The following is a 23,565-nucleotide window of genomic DNA, read 5'->3' as shown; positions in this document are numbered from 1 at the left end:
AATGTAGCCAGCGTTGTTACGGATCAAGCAGCGGAGCACTCAAACCTTTGCTTGCGCGAGTCAGCTGCTGATGCGATAAAGCTTTCTTCTCCATTGACTGCTGTGGCGAAATAACATCAGAATTTTTTATGTCTAGCCAGAGAAATATGGAATGTCTTCAGGGCAACTAATACTTCCGAAACCATAGCGCAGCACGACCGGCGCGCCATAACAGCTAGATTTGCGAGGCAGGCTGCCACACAAGCATGGCAACAGCACACGGCGCAACCGTTAAAGAAACACACGTGCTCCCCGCGACACACTGTGAAAAACATATAAAGCTTAAAAAAGCTTCTTTCGTCATTTCTTCACTTGATGGCGTTAGCTTCTTTACGAAAACTTGAAGCGGCGCGAGAACGGAAACATACCAACTATAAAACGGCCGCGCACGTGTCGTCTGGTCGAGCGGCTGGAATATGCCGCGTTTCTTCGCCAGGGCAGCGTGCAACGCACTGTTTTTGACGCGCCGCCTATCCAGCACTGGTTCCCCATAAGTCATATATTCAAGGTGCAAAAGCCAGCAAAAGCCCCCACATTTTCTCTCTCGCGCCCGCTCTTACTCGCGCCCGCGCACAATCTGGCGATCCCTCAAATGAACGTCTCGTTCATAGAAACCGGATGTTTGTGCAGCACAGGTATGGAGTTCCGGTAGGTCGTGGTTTACATCCGGTACCGCAGTTGGCCCAACGTTGCGACTGAATTTGTGGACGTTCAACCGGCGGCGCCATTAAGTAACTAAATCTAGTTTAAGAATGAATGTAGTGTAATCGTTTGTTCAATATTACTGTTTCGTTATTTTTTTTTCGAGAAGCAGCTATGTCGTAGCGAATGAGCTCGGCTGCGACACGCAGAAACGAGAGAAGCCCCATGTCGTCTGCTGCAGTGACCGCACGTTCGCGTTGACCGCGAGTTTTACGTTCGATTGGAAGCGACATGGCATGTGCGTTACTCAGGCGTGGGTGTTACGGGCTTGAATGGCTCAAATCGTCTCCCATTATTTCGGCCACAATGAAATACTCGACACAAGGTGAGAATACTATATTCATGCATAGACAATACGCCTCATTTGCTGATGTTACGATATGTGAGACTGTCACACTGTTTTTATTTTCTTTTTGTATGGCTTAACTATAGAACAGAAAAGCTACGACCTGATTGTCATCGGCGGAGGGTCAGGTGGCCTTGCATGTGCAAAGGAAGGTGAGCGTTTCATCATGCTGCTCGCGACGATAAATCAAACATGTCAGTTGTATGTACTATAATCGTTTTCCGAAATCGTGCTTTGTTGCTGTATTTGTTGCTTTGTTGCTTTATTGCTTTGTTGCTTTGTTGCTTTGTTGCTGTATGTATTTAACGAGAATACGTAGGCTAACACATATACGCATCTCATATTAGGGAATTTATATCTTGTCCGTAACCCAGGTTACCGGATTACCGGATACGTAGACGTAAGTGGTCGGATTGGTGGCACCACCTGGTAGCATATATATGGTTTAATTGGAGAGCACGCATCTTTATAGTGTATATTGCAGATCGCAGTATGAAACCGATGAACTTAGCTGCTGATGCAAAGTGTTCAGGAACATAGCTTGCATGTTAACATGCATGCAGCCTTTTTAAAATTTTTTTCTACAAGAGTACCCACGTAAACGGAAACATTTGTACAAGTTGGGGTTGGACAAAACATCAAGAGATATTGATACCATCATTGTTGCTGCCGCCCACTTCTCAGGTAAATTGGTATTCTGAATTTTAGAACATTATGAACAAGTTAAAACACTCTAATTGTCCACTGTGCTTGATCATTGAAAAGGTCACATTGACATCCTGACAAGTGCTCATATTGTGGTGGTGCTTTGAGCTTATCAAGATAAGCTAGTTATATATTGCATGTGTGATGACAAAACCTATTATTGTGACCATATATTATGCACCGGATACGTAGCTAGACCTGGTGGCATACACTTTAATAGGAGAGTACACATCAGTAGTATATATATTACAGATCACAGTATGAAACCGATGCACTTAGCGGTGCAGATCAGAGAGCAAATGGGGATAACTGTTATTCTAACTAACATTAAGAGAAACATATGGAGCTGGGCAGGCCATGTAATGCGTAGGTTAGATGAGCAGTGGACCATTAGAGTTAAAAAATGGGTGTCAAAGGTGTCAAAAGAAAGGAAGCACAGTGGAGAATGGCAGAAAACTAGGTGGAGTGATGAAATTAGAAAATTTGCAGGTGCAAGTTGGAATCTGCGTAATAACAGGAGCAATTGGGGATTGCAGGCAAAGGCCTTTCTCCTGCAGTGGACATAAAATAGGCTGGTGATGTTGATGATATTATGCACCTGCAAGGGTGCATTTCTCCAGACATTCCTATCTCTTCATCTTCTGCTCTGCACCTTCTGCCTTGCAGTCGAGCTGCGAAGTGAACTTTCTAAACAGCTGCTTTGGATTACCAGATCAAATGTGAAGCCCTAGGGAAAATTTCAGTAAAAATTGCTGCTGGTACTAGTATATAAGAATTATAGGTCCAATAGCAAAATTTACAGGTCCCATAGATACTTCAGCCAGTCCTCTAGCTTCTACATGGCAAAATAATGTTCTATAAAATGACCGGAATCGATAGGGAAGGTAGTGGGTGTCAGCCTGCTGCTGGTGGTTGGCGGGGACCAGTTTATGTGTCGATGTGTCTATAAAACAAACAAAATGCTTTATTGGTCCCAATTAAAGCAATAGAAGTGTAGTGGGCCGAGATGACCATTAAAGGACAGATCTGGTGGGAATGGCAGGAAGAAGAAAAAAGAGATTGTGCTTTAGTTCTGTGCACGCTTGTCGTGGAATGTTACATTTTCAGCCTGCTGCTGGTGGTTGGCGGGGACCAGTTTATGTGCCGATGTGTCTATAAAACAAATAAAATGCTTTATTGGTCCCAGTTAAAGCAATACAAGTGTAGTGGACCGAGATGACAATTAAAGGACAGATCTGGTGGAAATGGCAGGAACAAGAAGAAGAAAAAAAGAGATTGTGCTTTGGTTCTGTGCACACTTGTTGTGGAATGTTACATTGGTGCAGTCTATGACAGGATAGAAGCCTCTATTATGTGGATAACGTTGAGTATAGCCAGAGACTCGCAACATCAGTCATATTTTTCAACATGTGAAGTGGATGAAGACATCAAGTATGATTTACCCGAAAGCATCACGACTCCCAAGCTTTGTGAGTTCATCGCCCAAAAGGCTGGGAAGGCGCTGTAGGAGATTGATGTTCAAGCATCAGTGAAGATAAGAATGAAGCACTCTCAATTTCATAAACACACCATGACGCCGCTGGTGCAGCTGACAGCAGGAACAGCACCGAGCGAGACCGACTATGGACTTGTGCCTGCTATAAATGCTTTGCCTGCAGCAGTGAAACATCGAGCGACAGCAGCAACTCATGGAATATCTTCTGACTCTTATTCAAGCCCAAAAACGACAAAACAAGCAGATGGCAAAGCCCAACTTCTTTAATGGAGAGAGCTCAAGCCCAGAGACTTGGATCCAGTTCTACGAACGGGCGTGGGAGGAGACCTGGGACGAACCCTGCGATTGCATCAGGAACATGTGTCAGTTTCTCAGTGGACTTGCCAAGAAGTGGTATGATATCCAATATGCTGGACATATGACGGATGCATGGAGGCAGTGGAGAACGAGCTTTTTGGCAGCTTTTGATGAAAACCCGGTTGAAAGGTGGGACCGAGCTATTTTTTATAAATATCACTCAGGAGAGCCCCTAGAATATTTTTACAAGAAAAGACGGCTCCTTCACATGGCAAATGCAGAAATACCGGAGTCCGCAGTAGTGCCACTGATTGTTTATGGCTTACCCAAGGAACTTCAGAGGCAGGTGCAAGTAAAGTCGCTTAAAACTATCGAAGAAGTGTTGGGATGTTTTGGAAACATCTGCACCAATTTTACGCCACAAAATGGGTGTCGGACAGATCAGACTTTCGAAAGGGCTCCATGGAGGCCTCGCAAGCTGGAAAATTCTCATGGCCAAAATCGAGTTGTCAACTTAATGGCTACTAACAGCAATGATGCAGAACCAGTAGCTCCTCATTCAGAGGAAGCGCAACCAAAAAACTAACAAAAGAGGGTGTCCAGTCCCACCTGATGACAAAAATTGACACTTTTTCTAACTGTCCTTAGCCTTGTCTCTATTAAGCTCAATACCATTGGAGACAATGTTGATGCATTGGTATATAGTGGTGCATCTGTATCTGTAATAAATGAGGCTGTTGTTAAAGTGACAAAATAATTAGAGGAAGACCGGTGCAGGTACAGAGCTTTGATAGTACAAGACAAATATATGATGAATGGGCGAAAGCGAATGTCTCTTATGAAGGCCGGAGGGCTGATATCGACGCCCTTGTTTTGAAGGGATGTGACTATAAATTCTTACTTTCGAGACCAGATATAAAGACGTTGAAGTTAAACCTTTATTGGAATGATGAAGTAACTATGGCACAAGAGACGTGCGCATCCTTGAACATTGCGGACCGCCTTGTTAAGTGTGAAAAAGACGTTCGTGAAAAATTCCCTGAACTTATCTGTCTAGGCAACTATCCGCCGGCTACAAAAAAGTTTACTGTTTTCTTTAAGCTGAGAGATGTTACGCCAGTCAGAAAAAAAGCTTTACAGTACGTCACATGAAAAGAAACTTTGTTTGACAATTAAGATCCAAAATATGTTAGATGCTGGAATAATACGGCCATTTGTGTCGACGTTCGCCTCGCCTATTACTCTAGCTCTGAAAGAAGACGGATCTTTGCGACTGTGTACTGATTACCGGATCTTGAATAGCCAAACGGACATTTTTCCTTTTCCAATGTCAAGAATTGCCGAGATAATTGAAAAAACCGGAGGCCGCAAAATATTTTCCTGTATAGACCTTTGCCAAGGATTTTGGCAGATTCCACTCGAAGAGGAATATAAAATGTACACAGCCTTTGTCACTCCATTTGATATGTACGAATATAATCATTTGCCTTTTGGGTGGAAAAACAATGCAGCATGGTTCCAAAAGAGGATGAATAGTGTTCTCAAGCCATTTCTTGTATTATTCTGTAATGTGTATGTAGATGACATCATAGTCTACTCCAAGGATGAAACATCATATGCCGAACACTTGACATCTCTTTTGATGGCATTAAGTGATGCCAACCTTAAAGTGAATTTTAAGAAAAGTGAATTTTTTAAACACGATATTACATTTCTCGGTCGCATTTTGTATGGATTCACAAAGAGCACGAAAGACGAGTCTGTGGAACATGTACGACAGATGAAGAAGCCATTGTACATGCAGTCAGAGTTTTTCTTGGCTTTGCAAGACATTATAAAAATTACACAAAGTATTTCACAGCACAAGCTAAGCTATTGAACAACCTACTCCACAAAAACACAGATTTCATTTGGACTGAAGAATGCGAGAAGGTGTACAGAGATTTGGTATTAGCCATATCATCAGACCCGGTCCTCACAATACTGAGCTTCACTGTTCTATTTGAACTTACAATGGATACACTACGGAGCAGGTGGTGTACTGTACCAACGAAGAAGCACAAGTGACAGCGAAAGCGGAAGACAAGTGGTAGGACATTACTCTTATACTTTCACAAAATCGGAACAAAACTACAGCACAACTGAAAAGGAGACATTGGCTGTTATGCTAGCGATTAGGTATTTTCGATCGTACCTAGAAGGCACGAAATTCAAACTATTAGCTGACCATCAGGCGCTTACTCATTTGCTGAATGTTAGTCAACCAAAAGGGCGGGTTGCTCGCTGAATCAGTGAAATTCAGCAGTTTGATTTTGAGGTGGCACACAGGAGCGGAGACGATTTGTCAGTTGCTGATGCACTTTCTCGATTTCCCATTGTTAGTAACTGTGGGAACGAGGAAAGTGTGAACTCGCTTAAAATATGGGAAGGCACAGAACAGCTGATGTATTTAGACGGAAAGTTTCACGAACTGGATACACTCAAAACAAAAGTCTTCGACCTCTATCACGACAGTCCAGAGTCAGGAGGGCATGACGGCTTCTGGTGAACATGCTACAGTATGAGGAGAAGATTTACATGACCCGGTATGAAGAAATATATTAGCAGTTACATTAGCTCTTGTCAAAAATGTCAACTGAACAAAACAAAATATAAGCAGAAGACAGACAGGATGATTTTTCCACCTCATTCAAATGTGCCATTTGAAACTGTACATGTTGATCTCACTGAGCTGATGAAAAAAAGTGAAGGACTGAAGAAAACACAGTCCTTTTTAATGTGCATTGATGAATGCTCAAGGATGCTAGCTGTCAAGCCAGGAAAAGAAAATGCTGATGCTGTCATATCTCTCTTGAATAGAGATATGTTTAAAGGATTGAAATGTGTCATATCCAACAATGGCCCGGCATTCAAGAGTCAGGCATTTACAAGGTGGGAAAAAGACAGAAAAATTACGCTGAAGTTCACAGCACCATACCATCCATTAGCTAATGGACTAGCAGATCAAGTTATCAGAGATATAAAACAATATATAAGTATGTACCCAGGATTCCCAGGAGGGTGGAAGTGTTGTCGACAAGCAGCTGTGTCGCACCATAATAGATCTCATACGAGCACTCTGGGATGCAGTCCTCAATAAGCCGCCTTTGAGGAGCCTGCTTATTTGCCTGCGGACGATATACTTGGCATAACAGAGGAGCTTAACTTGAACGAAACAAAGAAAAGTTCAGAACAGCAAAGGAAGCACAGGGAAGCGATGACGAGAGCATTTGACAAACGTCATAACACAAATATTCCCGCGATTGCATTAGGCGATATTGTTCTGGTGCGGAAAGGATATGGCGGTCATAACACAAAACTTGTGGGTCCGTTTAAAGTGGTAAAATTGGCTACAAAAGAAGGAGTACTCAACACCATTGGCTACACGACGGAAAACAGTGCGATGGAAATAACAGCCATTGCAAACATCGTCCCTTATTTGCAGCTGATGTATGAAACAAAGCCCGGGAGAGTGTAGTCAGCCGAGATGACAAAGGATGGATCTGGTGGGAACAGGGGAAGAAGAAGAAGAAAAAAAAAAAAAAAGAGATAGTGCTTTGGTTCTGTGCATGCTTGTCGTGAAATGTTACAAGAAGTAGTGATAAAAACTTGTATTGGACAAATAAAATGCTTTATAGGTCCCAATAAATGCAATGGAAGTAGTGATTATGATATAAACGTGTATTGGTAAGTATTGCTTAGCGAGAAGCCAGCGGAGCAGAGGCGCTAAACATCAAGAATCGAGGCTTTGCTTGAGTAAAGGAATTATGCGTTGTAAGCTGCATATTTGTTGCACTAAGGAATTTAGGTACTGTTTGTTGCTTCACTGCGTAATTTCATTGAGGACATAGCTGGCCACCAGCACATCTGTAGGGTTAGTACAGATGGGACTATATATATATAGGCCACAATTTGTTATATGACTGCTGTCCTGTGGGTGAGCTGTTTGGTGAGACAGCTGCAACAGCCATGGTCAGCAAAGTCTAGGAGGGTTTGCCTAGAAAACCTTGCCTTAAAATGAACAATTAATACACCTTTTTAGAACAAACCATTTTGGTGCACTGCTCCTGTTTACACCAATACACTGATAAACTAATAGACCAAAACAGGCTATCAGTTTATCAGGTATGTTATTTCATAGACCAATACCAGCTATCTGTTTATCAGCGTCTCAGGTCTATTTCATAATCCAGTATACTAATACAGACTATATCAGTTTTATCAGTGTATCATAAGATGAAACCAATAAAATTTATCTATTGTAATTTATCTTTTGGAAAAAAGCAAAGCTTACATTACATTCTTGCATTATAGATGAATCCATAGGCGTACCTGTAAACTTTTATGATTTTGTAGTAAAACGTTGGCTTTTTAGATCCTATTTACAGTTGTATTGAAACCAATATTTCTAAATTTTTTTGCTTGCATCTAGTTTTGAACAAAATTGATATCAAAAGAATACAAACAGTTGCTGACAGATCTTTTATAGCCTGACTTTTCAAACCTGTTGATTATTTGGACCTACCCACATCAGCGATGCCCACCTAATCAATGTATCAAGGTGGGCTGTGTTACGTGAATATCTAATGAATAAACTTCATTGACATTTCTATTTTCTGTGGCACAGGTCATTCTAGCTGTGAATCTTTAGTAAGTGATCCACCAACATATGTTGAGTAATCAAAGGGTATTTAGTGTATTTTGTCAAATGTTGGTATTTTTTGGCTTTGACACTAATATTTTTCAAACTCTGAGATTTGCAGATGTATGTATGGCTCCAAATTATTTGTGTTTCAGAGTTGTGTCTGGCTTCTGCAGGCATCAGACATTGTAATGAAAACTGGCAGCCCCTATAGTGGGCCGGGGTGATGTGGACTAAGAGATTGCCCCTGTTGCCTCCCATGTGTGCATTCCTGTGATTATAAAATGTGCCCTCTGGCTTATGTTTGAATGCAGCACAGGCATGTGGCATGAAAGTGGCTGTGCTGGACGCTGTGTCGCCCTCGCCTCGAGGCAGCCGGTGGGGACTCGGGGGCACTTGTGTCAATGTTGGCTGCATACCGAAGAAGCTCTTCCACCAGGCAGCACTGCTGGGTGAAGCCCTGAGGGACGCCCCGCTCTATGGCTGGCAGCTTCCTGGCCAAGTTTCAACAGCCCAGGACAGTGCAGCGAAATCCAGGCTGAACCATGAATGGGCCACTCTGAGAAACGCAGTGCAAGCACATGTGCGGTCCCTTAACTGGGGACACCGAGTGCAGCTGAACAAGAAGTGTGTCTCTTTAATCACTTCTTGATTGAACACAGATGCACGCATTGTGAAGCAAATCATGTGGTAGTAAAAATTGGCTGCTGAACGAGCCCATCAGAAACTCCCAGAAAGTTTAATGCCATCTATCAAGTGATGCGCCAGAGCTCTTGGACAGCAGACTGATATATGCATGAGCACTTACAAGAAGGTACCTAATTGTTAAACGATATATGGTCCCTTCCATGTGATGCTGTTATTTATGCAGACATGTTGTCTTGGCTTCCTCAGACTATTTTGTGTGATTATATATTGGATATAGCATAGTCAAGTTCCTGGCAGTTTCACAGGTAATCAGCAAAAGGTAATCTAGTGGCACCTTAATCTGGAGAATTTTACGTGCATCAATATTATGTCAAGTTTCTTAATCGTTGAGCTGGAGCTTCAAAGTGCTGTGATGGAGCATAGTGGTTCACTGTTAGAGAGGACTGCTTCTGCTGTTTACCCCAAAGAAGGCCACTGAACCTGTACAGAGGCCATAATCTGTTTCCCCTATTAGTAGACAGGGGCAATTGCTATCAGCAGCAGGCATATCACTACAGGAGGATCTACAAACACTTAATTTGGTCCTCCTTGATTTTGCCCCTTTGATGGCACTACTGTAGTGGTATAAAACTGTGCACGTCATGTATCTGCCATTTTGCTGTAAACAGTAGCTTTAAAATGACACAGGAAAAGATAGGACCACATGAAATTAGACCAATCACATGAACCCTAATCAGCTAAACATACATGTCTTAATTTATATGTTCAACGCAACTTTTCAGAGTTGTTTTTACTACTTTATAAGGGTGACTTTGATCTTTGCTACCTGCTTACATAGTGGGTCTTTTGCAGTTTTGCCAATGTAAAAACTACTTCCGAGGTTGCACATCGGATCTGTGAAAAAGAAACTTTGGCATTCCAAAGTCAATCCTGATGACATAGTGGCTTGAGCAGAAATTATCAACAGGACAGATGGAAACCTAGCTGCTATCTACTACCACTCACTAGGTCATGTCTTGGTATAAAAAGGACAAACAGCTCTTGTCTGCCTTCATGTGACCAAGGATCTCGCATGGACTTCGATATGTCTTTGTGTTTCCACCTTGACTTGGTCAGTGACCAAATAAAGAAGAAAAAAAAAAACTAGGGACAAGATGTAACCACGATTTGCCAGTTCGTTACACTCACATCCGGGATAGCCACCTTCAAGTGCCACCTTTCCTTCAACCGGAAGTACAAAGTGGAGGACCTTATTCCCAAAAATATGCGCTTGAAGGCATCGGTTGCATCAGCCACAAGATAATTCGGCAAGCCCAGAAGAAATTACTGGCAGCATGAGCTCAAGAATACCATCATAGTTCGCTGGTGTTTATGTAATTGGACCTCCATGGTTTCTTAGCAGCTGTGGCATTCTGATGCGGAGCACAAGGTCACGGGTTTAATTCCTGACCATGGCACCTACATTTCAATGGCGCTGAATTCAAAAATGCTCATGTAATGTGCTTTCAGTCCAGACTAATTTGGAGTCCTCTGTTACGGCATCCCTCATAAGCTACTGTGCAGTTTCAGAGTGTTAAAAACCACAATTTAACTTTACTTTATGTACTTAGTCTAACCTCAGAAAGGAAAAACATACATGCATAGACGATGAGCAAGACGAGAACAAGGTAAAAGCGGGAGCCAATGTTTCGACAAGTGGACTTGCCTTTTTCAAGGCAGCTCATACATGCATAGACTCTTGTATGCAGAAGTAGCATTACTTATGCGTGTACATGTTTACCTTCTTGTTCATACTAAGGTTTTCAATAGCACAGACCACGAGCTCACTTAGACTGTCACTCTGTTGTTTCACTTGAGGCTATGGAATATCTTTATTAGTTCTCTATAATTGGCCTTCTCCTATGCTGTGTTGCTATCTCGGGAATCGTGCTGGGCAGCTGCCTTAGGTGATCCAGTGGATGGCAAATTGCAGTAAATAATGCTGACAGAGCAACATAATATGCTAATGTCACTGTGTGTATACAAATACAATAAAATGAGCCAAGCTGCATTTTCTTCTATGTTCAAATGCAAGGTACTTTGCTGTTTTGTTACTTTAAGTCATTGACTCATATCAGCACAAGCTAGTTCCATAATTATCAAGTTTAGATTGCACCCCGTAGCTTGCAGGACCTTTCATTAAAGTTATTCCATCCATCCATCCATATCACTCTTCACTGCCATCCTGCTTATGTAAGCTGTACCCTCAGAAACAATGGTGCTTTTCTCGTTTTGGAACTCAAATATAGCAAATTACCTTGACTTAATTTTTTTCTTTTCTGTCTTTTCAAACGCTTTTGATTGTAGCTATGCTTTCTGTTCTTTTACATCAGGAAGGTGGATTACTATAATGCTCATGGAAGGTTTCTTGAGCACCAGAAGGTTGTTGCCCAGGCTCCCAATGGCAAAGAGGTTTGTTTTTGTCTTGCAAAAGTACTGTTTCTTTGGACTAACTACTATTCAAGTAAAGCTATTATTGTGGCCAGGGCCACATGAAAGCTTATGTGCCTAAACTGTCAACACTAGAAGTGCAATGTTTGTATCTATCCAAGGTATACAAAGTTCTAACATGGTAAAAATTGGAAGGGATGGAGAGGGTCATGAGGGTGATGTACAGGGAATGTTGCAAGTGTTTTGGGAGGTAATTAGATCTGTTGTGGGTTAATCATCATATTTGTATTAATTGACTGCCAGAGCCATTGCCCAGCATCAAATGGTTTGTAAGAGGAATCTTCGTTACAGGAAGCTTACAAGGTTATTCGGTCGCGATTTTGCAAAGTTCCACAAATCTTATGGCGTGTTTTTTTTTTTTGCTTCAGCACGAGTGCATATGATAAGCAGCTCATTTTAGCAATTGTGCAATGCTATTTAAGCAGTCTCGGTGTGCATAATATTTCTTTTCTTTTTCTTCTTTATGTAATCCTCATAAACAGGAAATCCTTGTGGCCAGCAAGTTTGTGATTGCTGTGGGAGGCAGGCCAATCATTCCGAAAGATATACATGGCCTTTCTGACTATGCCATTACGTCAGATGACATCTTCTCTCTAGAGAATCCACCAGGAAAGACGTGAGCATTTATCTCTGCTCTCTGTTTTTTTAGCTCCGTATGTTTCTCACACTCACTAACTGTGGACATTTAGCTGCTACCTTCTCTTTATTTGTTCACTTTAGCTGTGCTTTAGGGGTTACTATTTCATCATTTTCAGCTTTATGAACTCGAATGTTTGATGAAAGCTTGTCTGGTCAGGAATTAACCATGGCACAAGAAAAATAAGGATGTCACCCACAGTCAACATGCATTGGCAAAGCTGGCTATTTTGGAAACAGGCTGAGGCAACATATTTACAGTGTAAGAAAGAAAAGCACTGGCTGTTGTTAACCTTCTTACTTTCTTTTTGCCACTTCTGGTAGTTTAGGAAGCAGTTTGTGTCAAGCCACTGATCAGAGTTTTCTCTAAAGGATAGCAGTGTTGAGGGAAAGGGGGCAGGGATCCACATCAGGTACCCAAATCCACTTTCTGTATTTTGCGTGGAGAACCTGGGAATGGTTTTTGGGAATAGTCGGACATCTAAAACAGCTTTGAGCATCAGTGCCTTTGCTCAGGTACACGTCATGAAATATTGCTGTTCTCTGAGACTTGTAACACAAGTGCCAGGTCTCATGGTGCGGTAAAGCTAGCTCTTTATTTGAAGGCTTGTTGAATAATGTGACCTGTTAAAAAATGGTTACTTAGCTAGAGTACACAAAGTGTGCATTATTTTATTGCTCATAAACGGTACCACATGGTGCATCTTTTTACATGAAGGCTCGATTCTTGGTTTTTCAGGCTGGTGATTGGTGCGAGCTGTATCCTTCTTATGGTAGCTGTGTGGTGCACTAAGCCTACGATATCTGATCTTCTCATGCTCTCTGTGAAGCTTCTTTGAATGTCATGCCTTGATCAGGTTAACAGATGTTGCATTAGAATGTGCTGGCTTCTTGAATGGACTGGGCTATGACACATCTGTGATGGTGAGGTCCATTTGCCTACGTGGGTTTGATCAGGTAAATTTATTGATTTCGATCTTAGATAGAAAAATATAACACACTCCTTTCTAGTTCACTTGCTGGTAAATTTTCTGGCATCCATTTTTATATAGAAACGATGGCACTCCATCATGCCGACAGTGTTAGCTCAAATGTCAATGCAACTCTGTGATTATTCCTTTTCCAAAACAAAGGCTCTATTAATGGAGTTCCATTCAGGACACTCAGCATTCATCTGCTACCCAGCTCACAGCGAAGGGCAGAAAGGCTGAGTGTTCCATTTAACAGGTAATGCAACTGTAGGAAGGCCAATATTAAAAAAAAAAAAAAAAGTGCACATCATTGCAGCGTTTATGTAATAAAGAGAGTGAATATCCTCACGAAAATACACCATGTCTATCAGAGCTTCGAATTTGAATATTATTGCTGCCACTTACTGCTACGCACTTCATGATTTGGAACAGGTGTGCATGTATCAATCCTCTTAAGATGTTTATTCAACTGCACAAACAAATGATCACAGAGAAAGCAGACAAGAACAGGCGCCTGTTCTTGATTGCTCTCTCTGTGATCATTTGTCCACGCAGTTAAATAAATGTTTGCTAATATGCACCAACTTACTGAACAACAAGTTCTTCTAAACTACATCTCTTCAGATGTTTAATTGTATTGTCCTCTTGATGAAGAACATAGAGAAGTTAAATGGTGTAATTTCATTTTATTTCTGGTGTATAAGATTTAGATTAAGTATGTACATTCAAAGCTAAGTGAACTTAAGAAAGGCTCTGTGTTTAGCTATTGACCTTGAGATAGCGCCTTGAAAGACAAAATGGGCATAGCAAGTTTAACATGTTAGTTGCAATTCAGCAAAACATTATCATTCTAAAGGAAGTGCACTGTTGAGACATGGATGAACACATGGAGACATGGATCACACGAACATGAATGTTTGTGTGAGTGCTAACGTTTGTGCAATTTAGTATTTGTCCATGTCTCAACAAGTGTGTGACCTTTCAAATGATAATGGCCAGTTATCTAACTCGCCAATACCTCCCGAGTCAGAAAACCATGCTTTGGCATCGTCTGCTGATTCATAACTATCACCTGTATTCTCGTACGCCAGGAGTTGTAGGAAGTAAGGTGTTAGTTTTTTTTTCTTTAATTTTATATGTTGGCATTTTTATTTCATTGCCGAGTTCTTTTCCTAAAGAAGAAAAAAAAAATCTGGTTTTAGATGCCACAACCACAGTATGATTATGAATATTAGGCTCATTGCCTTTCTGTTCATTTGGTCACACCCTGTTATTCTGTTATCATTGGCTGTTACTTTGTACATGAATTTTGTTTTTGCATTTAGCAAATGGCCAAGCTAGTGACTGACCACATGATGTTAGAAGGAACAAAGTTCCTCTGGAAGTGCCTGCCCAAGGAGGTGACCAAAATGCCAGATGGCAAGTTGAAGGTTAAGTGGTGTGGCTCTGATGGCAGAATCCAGGAGGACATCTTTGACACCGTCTTGGTAGCTGTTGGTGAGTTGCAAGCCAGGTCTACACATACATATTTGCGCGGTCATTTGGGGAATGGCTCACTGGTATTTACAAGAAAAACCAAGGACTTACTTGTGCGTGTAACAAGTTGTAGCTCTTACATATATTCACCTGAACACATGCAGTCATTTTATGCTTTTGTAGTTGCAAATTTACCTTACACATGCACATGTTATTGGCCAAACAGTGTTATGGCACATTGTCTCATTGACTTTTAGATTGCACATTTGGCATGTTGAGACATGGAGAACAGTGTGTCACTTCATCAGTTCACATTCAACTGCAGATGTATGTGAAAATGAAGATAGCTGTTTGTGTGGCATAGTGATGAACTACAGATTGCATGCTTCTTCAATTAGACTGAGAAAAGCTGTGCTGCATGTGTCTACATGCATGTGCATGTGTGTGCTTATCACTAGTGGGGTCCATAGTAGTATAACATGCATGGTGTGAAGAAGTTGTAGATTTTATTTTATGTTATCACTAGTGGGGTCCATAGTAGTATAACACGCATGGTGTGAAGAAGTTGTAGATTTTATTTTATGGCACCCATCGGTTGAAAGAGTATGCATACACTGAAGCACATGTATTGAAGCTGACTAGTATTTAGCTCTAGTTATGATTTTATTGCGTGATGACTGGTTGAAAGGGGAAGCTCCTCTTCCTTACATATTCAGCATGAAGTGCACATTAAAGATGCTCCATGGTTATATTCTAGGTGCACTGTGTTTTTGTGTTGATGCTTCATTGTACAGCAGTTATGTTTTAGCAAAAGAATAAATGCATACTGTGTGCAGAGTCAGATTGAGCCCTTGTCCTCTTGATTTTGAGATAGAGTCACTGATAGAGTCATAAGGGCACAATCAGTAGCATGTACTGCTGTTATTCGCACCACAGAACATTAAAACACACACACATGATTTGCGGCAGGGATAATCCTAACATCTAGCAGCCATATATTCTCTCAGTGTGTTGCAGGTTCCGGCACCCCATACAGAAGAAAACAAACTGTTGTCAGGTGGTGCATTGGGCACAAAATGGGCCCAAGCACCCAACAAAAATGTTTGCAGGAGTTCTTGTTTGTAAGCACACAGGAAATGTTTGCAAGAGAAGTTTCCAAGCAAAAGGCTATACTGCTGCTGCTGCTGCTGCTGCTGCTGCTTCATGTGAAAGAAGCTTCCTGACCGCTAACCTTTCATTAAATGCCAACTATAAAGACATTTCACTTTGGCTGTATTTGAAGCAGTCTGTACTAGTGAAACAATCTTGGCAAAGCTGCAGTGCTGGTAATTGTTAATTGTTATTATTAATAGGGTTTCAGTAGCACCTAAGCAGATGATGCATGCACCTCGTACTTAGCGGATATGATAGGCAAATTTGAGATCATGGCCTCTGAGACTTTCAGTGCGCACCCAGGTGCCGCCTAATATCTTGGATGTCATGCTGAGTTGCGATCTGGTTCTCGATATTCGAAGTTCTGCATCATGCTCTCGCTCTGAATGTGCAGGGCGAAGAGCAGAAACATCAAGCCTTAACCTGGATGCAGTCAAAGTTAATGTGAATCCCAAGAATAAGAAGATTGTTGTTGACAAGAATGAGCAGTCATCTGTCAGCAACATCTATGCTATTGGTGATGTGATAGATGTGAGTATGCATGTTCTTTCATTCATTCATTTATTACCTTGAGAAACCACATAATTTAGCAGCACTGCCTTTTCTTGCTTCAAGATTTTTCAGTGTGCTTTGATTGTGACACTTAACACCACATTACTGTGTGTTCATACCTGCGTGTGAATGCATGCATGTGTACATGTGGGCACTTGTGTATGTGTACACGCACATGTGTATGTTGGTGTGTCTTGGAAGTAGTAGAGGTATCCTGGGTGTCCATACTTTCATCTTTTTCAGGACAAAGTGCACTGTCCCGCATTTTTTTTTTTCTGTCTTGCTCCAAATCAAGCAATAGAAAAGTTTGTTGCTATATATTTGCGGACAGCTTCTTGTGGCACTGAAGGGAAAACTACAAAAACGAAGCGCGAACAAGCGAGAATGCTTCTGAAAAAACACCCACATTTTCATCTGTGTCAGTTTAAGCTGGGGAAGATGAAACATAAACACCTAAATACCCTGGGAAAAATTCTAATAGAAATATTTTATTGGCATCTATAGGTTTCATCTTACTGGATTATGAAATGATAGACATGTTACACTAATAAAACTGATAGCCTTTATTGGTATATTGGACCATAAAATTGATACACTAATAAAACTGATAGCCTTTATTGGTCTATTAGCTTACAGCTAGGTGTATTGGTGTAGATAGTAACATTGTGTACCAAAGTGGTTTGTTCTACAAAGGTGCATTAATGTTCATTCTAAAGCGAATCTCTCTATGTGGAACCTTACCAGACTTTGCAGGTTGGGGTTGCTGCTGCTGCCTTGCCAGTCGTGGCCTATATATAGCCGCATCTGTTCTCCCCCTACAGATATGCTGGTGGCCAGCTCTGATCTCTACGAAATTATGCAGTGAAACAACAAACGGTACCTAAATATCCTCGTTATAACGAATAAACAGCTTAGAATGCATAAACCCTTTATTAAAGCGACACCTTTTCTACCTTCATTCTCGATGTTTGACGCATCTGCTTTGTCGACTTCTTGCCAAGCAATACTACCAATACAAGTTTATATCATGATCACTACTTCTATTGCATCTATTGGGACCTATAAAGCATTTTATTTGCGCAATACAAGTTTGTATCGCTGCTGCTGTTTCAATCGGGACCCATAAAGCATTTTATTTTTCTTATAGAACTCTCTATTGCCCTGATACAGGACTGGCAAAAATCTTTATGGGACCTGTATATTTCGTATAAGACGAACAGAGATTTCTATTGGAATTTTTCCCTGGGTAAGATAAAACACACCACTGAGTATCAAAGTTGACTTATTTTGTGGCCTTTCCCTTCAGCACCTGGACAAATGCAAAACCGTCACAGGCGGAAGATTCAAATCAAATCAAATCAGTTTATTTGGACATGAACATGTCTACACAGAACGTGCCCACAGAGTGAGACAAATGACGCTAATAGCACAATTGCTATTAGCTGTTGCTATTATTAGTTCAGCGTCTCTTCCAAGAAACAAAAAGCAGTGTCAAATACTGGCGGACCACTTGACACGGTAGCACATGTGCAGAAGCTCTGCCCGCATAGTTTTCCTTACATTGCCATGGAAAGTTGTCCGCAAGTGAAGTATGTCTTTTTTTTAATAATTAATTTCAAACATTTCTATGCCATGGGTTATGAAAGCTAGTATTATTATTCTCTGATGTATTTCATGGAGGATATGAAGCTGAACTAAACAATGAAATAACCTATAGCTCTACAATTTTCAAATTGGAGGAAAGCTTAAAACCAAAACCTTTTATCACTGGCTTAAGAAAGGCAAGGATGTTTTATCTTTTATACCTCTTGCCAGTGTTTTTTCCATTTCTTTTGTCATCATCCTCAATCAGTAACATATTTTATAATATTGAAGTTAAATTTAATTTTTTCGAATTTTCTTGGTCTGCAAACAACTGGCTGCATGAGCAATTTTCACTCTACATTAGTATCCTGTTCAGGGACACTGTATTTCCTTGCATTCCATGAAATTTAGAGTCCGAAAATTACTTAGATATTTCAGGTTGGGTCATAGACAAAAGTTATCAAGCTTGCAGTAAAGTGTAATTTACAGTGAGTCCTCTGGAAAGACATGGCACACATCACTTCTACAAGATGCAATGTCTGATATTTCCAAGTGCTGAACACAAATTCACTTATTAAAGTAATTCTAACTGAATTATATAAATTAACAGAAAACCATAATATGTATGCAAGTTACATGTAAAACATGTTTTAAACTCTCAAATTTGGTTAGAAAGTCATCACAAGAATGTTTTTACATGGCTTATGTCCAGGGGAAACCTGAGCTTACGCCAGTCGCCATTCATGCTGGTAAGCTTCTGGCACGACGACTTGCTGGAGTATCTTCCGAGCACATGGACTACAACAGTGTAGGTCCCCTGACACACAGGGTGTTTATATTATGTCTTGATTTATTTTTGGGCTCTGTAGTGGTTTATGTATGGTCAATGTAACCTGTGCCTAATCAAAAATCTTCTAGGGGGAAACAATTATTTTAAAAAATATCTAGAATTGTTTTTGTGTTGAAAGTGTCTATTAACATAAAAAATTACTTCGTAGTCATAAGGCAGGCACTCGCAAAGTAAGCAGTGTCTGAAAATTGTAGTGCGTACATGCTTGCGAGACATGTTCCTGGACATGTTCACTAGGCCATGTTCACTAGGCTCTCTTAGGCAGTTTTTCTTGCTTGTCTGATATGCTTTTAATATTCAAAATGTTATGGCCTCAGTCAGCGTTGAGCATGATATATTGCATTTAATAACAGAGGCTGTGCTCACTGCATTTACGCAACATGTGCCAGTAAACAAAATAGTGTTCAGGTTATGAAAGAGAGCTTCACATATTTTTCTTATTTCATCATGAAGACACTGACTTTCATTGACTTAGGCAGAGGATAGGTTCAGGGGGTTTCAATGCCTCCTCCTCCCTCACCTCTAAATTTTCTGATGAAACCTTCCCCCTCCTTCTGGCAGAACAGAAAAGTTCAGCAGGCTGGTTCGTTAGAGCAAGGATTCATTGTGAAAGCGAGGCAGGGGCCAGTGACAGTCCCAGTTGGGGGTGGGCACATCATGGTAAAACGAAAAGAGGGACTAGTATTTAGTATATTTAAAGTATTTGCTATAGCACCTATTAGAACAATCTAGCTGGGCAATTTCAACTCCTGTGCAAGGCACATTATGAACGCAAGCAGGCTGGTGGGCAAGGTAAACCACTGTGGCTACGCACTGAGATTCAAGAGGTTTGGTAGGTCCCTTTCTTTCCACATGGGCCAGTGTGGAGCTGTTTTTGAAGTGGGCACACAACTTGCCCTCACCTCCATCCACATACATGGTGCTTATGCTTATATTTGGCATGTACAGGCGCCGACAAAAGTGGTATACTCCATGCAGCGGGAGCCGGAGCAATGGCAAACTGCATCGCAATGCCATCTACAGGCAGCATCTGGGATTGAGACAGCCAATGGGCGCCCTTTATTATCTGCAGGCATGTCGCTTGACTCGTGTCAATGTTTCGTGCTTCAGCTCGCCAAAATGCCGAGCGACGTCCCTGCTTCGGCTCCCGCTTCGTGGAGTATACCATGTTAGTCGGCGCCTGTACATATATGTAGTAGGGAACTAAAATATGATATTTTGCATTTTGGGTCCTCTGAGCTAAACTGTCCAGAAAGTTGGTTTGGAAAGCTGTAATGAGCAACATAACATGTAATCAAACCATCATGCACACAACTTTCATCCATGTATATATCACAAGGAAACAATATACATCAACCAGCACGTGAAAATATGTATGCGTGGGTGAAAGAAATTTTGATAATAACTGGAGAGGTTAACCAAGTGAAAGGCTTGGCAAGCTACAGCAGGCCACTACTACAGCAACTGTGGCTGTTGGAGAGCCTCTCCCAAAGTAAATCTCTGGCTATGCCACTGCTGCCTTTGCATGAGAAAATGTGTAGCTGTAGTGTTCGGCAGCATATACATTGTTACATTTAAAAAAGTGTCAATACATGAATTTTATGGTTGTTTTTTTTATGACTAATTTATGTAAGTATCTGGGGAGTTCTTAGTAGTAGTAGTAGTAGTAGTAGTAGTAGTAGTAGTAGTAGTAGTAGTAGTAGTAGTAGTAGTAGTAGTAGTCTTAAGGGCCAAAAGGAGGAAGGAAATGAAGGCTCGCAGGCCTCATAACTGTCTCAGTTCACAGTGGACACCTGAGCTGTCCTGCAGCCGTGGAAAAAAATACTACAGATTAAGAAAGAAAGGTAGGAAAGAGGAAAGTTATATTTGTCTGTCAGAAGCCTAAAGGCCTGTCGCTGATTTCTTACCTAGTATAAAGTGGCTTGGCAAGTGTCTGTGTTACTATTCTTGCTGTATTGAAATGATAAAGTTGTTGCGTGTCTTTAACTCAGGTCCCTACAACAGTCTTCACACCACTTGAATATGGTTGTGTCGGCATATCTGAAGAGCTTGCTATTGAAACTGTTGGCAAAGAAAACATAGATGTGCTGCATGCCTTCTACAAGCCACTGCAGTACACTGTGGCTCAGAGGGATACCAGCCATTGCTACATCAAGGTATATCAAATTCCACAAGCTTTCACAGCAAAGTTGTAAACACTGCTAGAATCACATCTTGCACCCAGACTAGAGCCCATGCAAGAAAATATGCTAAAGAAAAAGTGTCTAGACTGATTGCAAGAGAACTAATAGTCTGATAGAGATTAAACTTTGTGGGCTTAAGACATCGCATATCATATGCACAGGAAATTATAAAGATATAGGTTACTTATGAAAGTTGCAAGAAATTATCAGTCTTACTAATTGCATGTAATCAACACACACCGGGACATTTGAAACGATTGCTGCAAGTAAAATTTCAACTGATATCTGAAGGAATAGAAAGGGTACTTTGCAGAAGATATTTGAGAAAGTTAAAAAGATAAGGCCCTGTTCAGAGAGCTTTAAAAAATTATGAGTATCACTAATTGGAGTGCACTGCACTAATTTTAGAGAGGGTAATATGGTAGCTGTATCAAAATTAAAACTCTCATCAAAATTTTATGCAATAATACAGCCCACATTGCACAGAATCTATGGGTAAAGGCGTGTGGGTCAGTTACGTTAGGCACAAAACGTTCACAAAGTGCTGTGGGGCTCACTAAAATGTCTTAGAAAAGGGCGAAATTTTAAATAGCTATTGCTGTAGGCAGGGGAATAAAAATTTAGAGCTGAAACATTGTTCTGGAATAGTTGAATTCCTCTGCAAGATAATGGTGGCATCAAATATTTATTTACAAAATAAGAAAATTTAAATAATTTTGATAATCAGAGCTGGGTGTACTCAATGGTGGTGGCAATGGCGGAGGAGTTATCGCATGAGCAGTGCATGTTGTGAGTATCAAATAGTCTCCAAAGGACATGGTGACATGATCCTCCTTCACAGCACAATGTGACAGCTATGCTACAGTCTTTGGTGAATTATTCTGTAAGGTTGCATAAGTCTGTCAAGAACTTATTTTCTGTGCATGACAAATGAGTGGGTTTTAGGTTCTTGACAGTTCGACGAAGTGTTACCTATCTATTCTTTCTCTCTTGTAGGCCATTGTGAAACTGTCAGAACCACAGCATGTGCTGGGACTGCACATGACAGGGCCCCATGCTGGGGAGGTCATCCAAGGCTTCGCCGCTGCACTTAAGTAGGGAGCTGAAAAACTGCAGCATTTTACTGCTTTAACAATGGCAGAACATTGGAAAACATATCTTGCCTTTGGTTTATGATCCTGCTATGTTTTCGAAATATATTTTCTCTCCCTCTCTTTTTTCTCGCTGTGGTGGCTTAGTGGCGATGGCATTTCTTCGCGTAGCACAAGATCCCAGGCTCGATGCCCGGCTGCGGCGGCCACGGCAGCCACTTTCAGACAGAGATTAAATGCAAAAAAGCGTGTACACTTAGATTTACATGCACATTAAAGAATCCTAATTGGTCAAAATTATTCTGGAGCCCTCAACTATGGTATTTCTCATTGCCCCATTGCTGCTTTGGGACTTTAAACTTGTTGAATTAATCAAGCAATCTTTATATCCTGGTATGTTATGGCTAGATATAAATTGGAACAAACAAACTTTAAATGAAGAAAGCGAAGGGCTGAGAGTCCTGTAACTGCCTAAATAACTGTCAGGCTGTTCTGTAACTGGAAATGGAGGACTGGAGAGACATAAGGGGTTGGAGAGCAAATGAGGGATGCAAAGGTAAAAACAAAGTGATAGGGTTAGAAGTTCGAGTTCAAACACTTTGTCAGTAGGACATCTGAATGATGTCCCAGTGTCCATGCACCATTTGCGAGGCAATTAGAACATCCGTTGGATGTCTATTATAGTTTCAGATGTCCTACCACAGACATCCAAAGGATATTGTGCACATAGTCCTTTCTTGGCTTACATTTAAATAGTAGTCCTCCAAGAGGCTTTGTCATTGCATTCATTCGTAACAGAATGATGTTTTCTCATGAATGCAAATTATAATTCAAAGGTATCATATATGCAGCTCGTGTTTACGTCATACTTTGTAAATTTTCTGAGACTTTGACAACTCCAGCTAATACGCCACAGTTGCTTGTGCAACTGATGCCTGTGTGCAACAACCACGGCTTTCCTGCAACAGAATCATTCAGTATAGCCCCTCCTTGAATCTGCCTTTCTCCCCATGAGGCTCAAGCAAGTGCTCTTATCCCTTATATTCAAGCAGAAATGAATATTGGACAATTTAAAATCGTAAATTCTCTAATTGAGTACAAATCTGTTTGGTAGTACTTGAAATTTAGAATATTTGTACAACACTCTGTTTCATACCACCTGTGGTAATTTAAAGCTCTTGTTACAATGTAGAAAATGTTGTGCATTGTTTCAGGTCTGGTATGACAAGACAGACCCTGGAGCAGACTATAGGCATCCATCCAACTGTGGCTGAGGAAGTTGTCAAGTTGTGGATAACGAAGCGGTCTGGAGAGGACCCGCAGGTCACGGGCTGCTGAGGTTAAGCGGAACGGCTGTGCTTCTAGAGCAGCTCAATCAGGATTGAAATGGCTGATTGCATGCTCAAACAAGGAGCACAGACGTTCCATGCACACATTGAAGCTAGCTGAGTTGCAGTTGTCTCTGCTGTGATGATGCTGAACCCTTAAAAGCCAAACATTGGTTTGGGCTTAGCTGATGAAGCAGTGACCACACTGCACTCTTGTGGATGATTTCTTAGCTGGGGTATGGCTTTATCCTCTTAGCTGTAATATTGTTTATAATGATTGCAATAAATTGGATAATTATGATTGATATGTTTTTGTGAAATAAATTTTCTGTTGGCTGC

The 23,565-nt window shown here is 41.1% G+C and overlaps 1 protein-coding gene across 4 annotated transcripts; it reads left to right on the top strand.

The window, feature by feature from the left end:
• The first annotated feature begins 574 nt into the window (after positions 1-574).
• Positions 575-23,533, top strand: LOC142575278 (thioredoxin reductase 2, mitochondrial-like). 4 transcript variants are annotated; one of them, XM_075684503.1, is made up of 13 exons: positions 623-1,066; positions 1,174-1,239; positions 8,580-8,892; positions 11,286-11,364; positions 11,886-12,019; positions 12,779-12,798; positions 12,905-12,996; positions 14,336-14,507; positions 16,033-16,169; positions 18,487-18,582; positions 20,616-20,780; positions 21,804-21,901; positions 23,113-23,533. In XM_075684503.1, the coding sequence occupies exons 1-13, from the start codon at positions 973-975 to the stop codon at positions 23,234-23,236; spliced, it is 1,590 nt and encodes a 529-aa protein (XP_075540618.1). In that variant the 5' UTR covers positions 623-972; the 3' UTR covers positions 23,237-23,533. The 4 variants fall into 4 exon arrangements, with proteins under 4 accessions (XP_075540619.1, XP_075540621.1, XP_075540618.1 ...); XM_075684504.1 differs by lacking the exon at positions 20,616-20,780 and having other exon boundaries at positions 575-1,066; XM_075684506.1 differs by lacking the exon at positions 8,580-8,892 and having other exon boundaries at positions 622-1,066.
• Positions 23,534-23,565: the final 32 nt, after the last annotated feature.

The sequence above is a fragment of the Dermacentor variabilis genome, chromosome 3 (genome assembly GCF_050947875.1).
Source record: "Dermacentor variabilis isolate Ectoservices chromosome 3, ASM5094787v1, whole genome shotgun sequence".
NCBI classification, from domain to species: domain Eukaryota; kingdom Metazoa; phylum Arthropoda; class Arachnida; order Ixodida; family Ixodidae; genus Dermacentor; species Dermacentor variabilis.
Note: the sequence above shows the minus strand (reverse complement) of the source record. Positions and strands in the feature narration are given on the sequence as shown.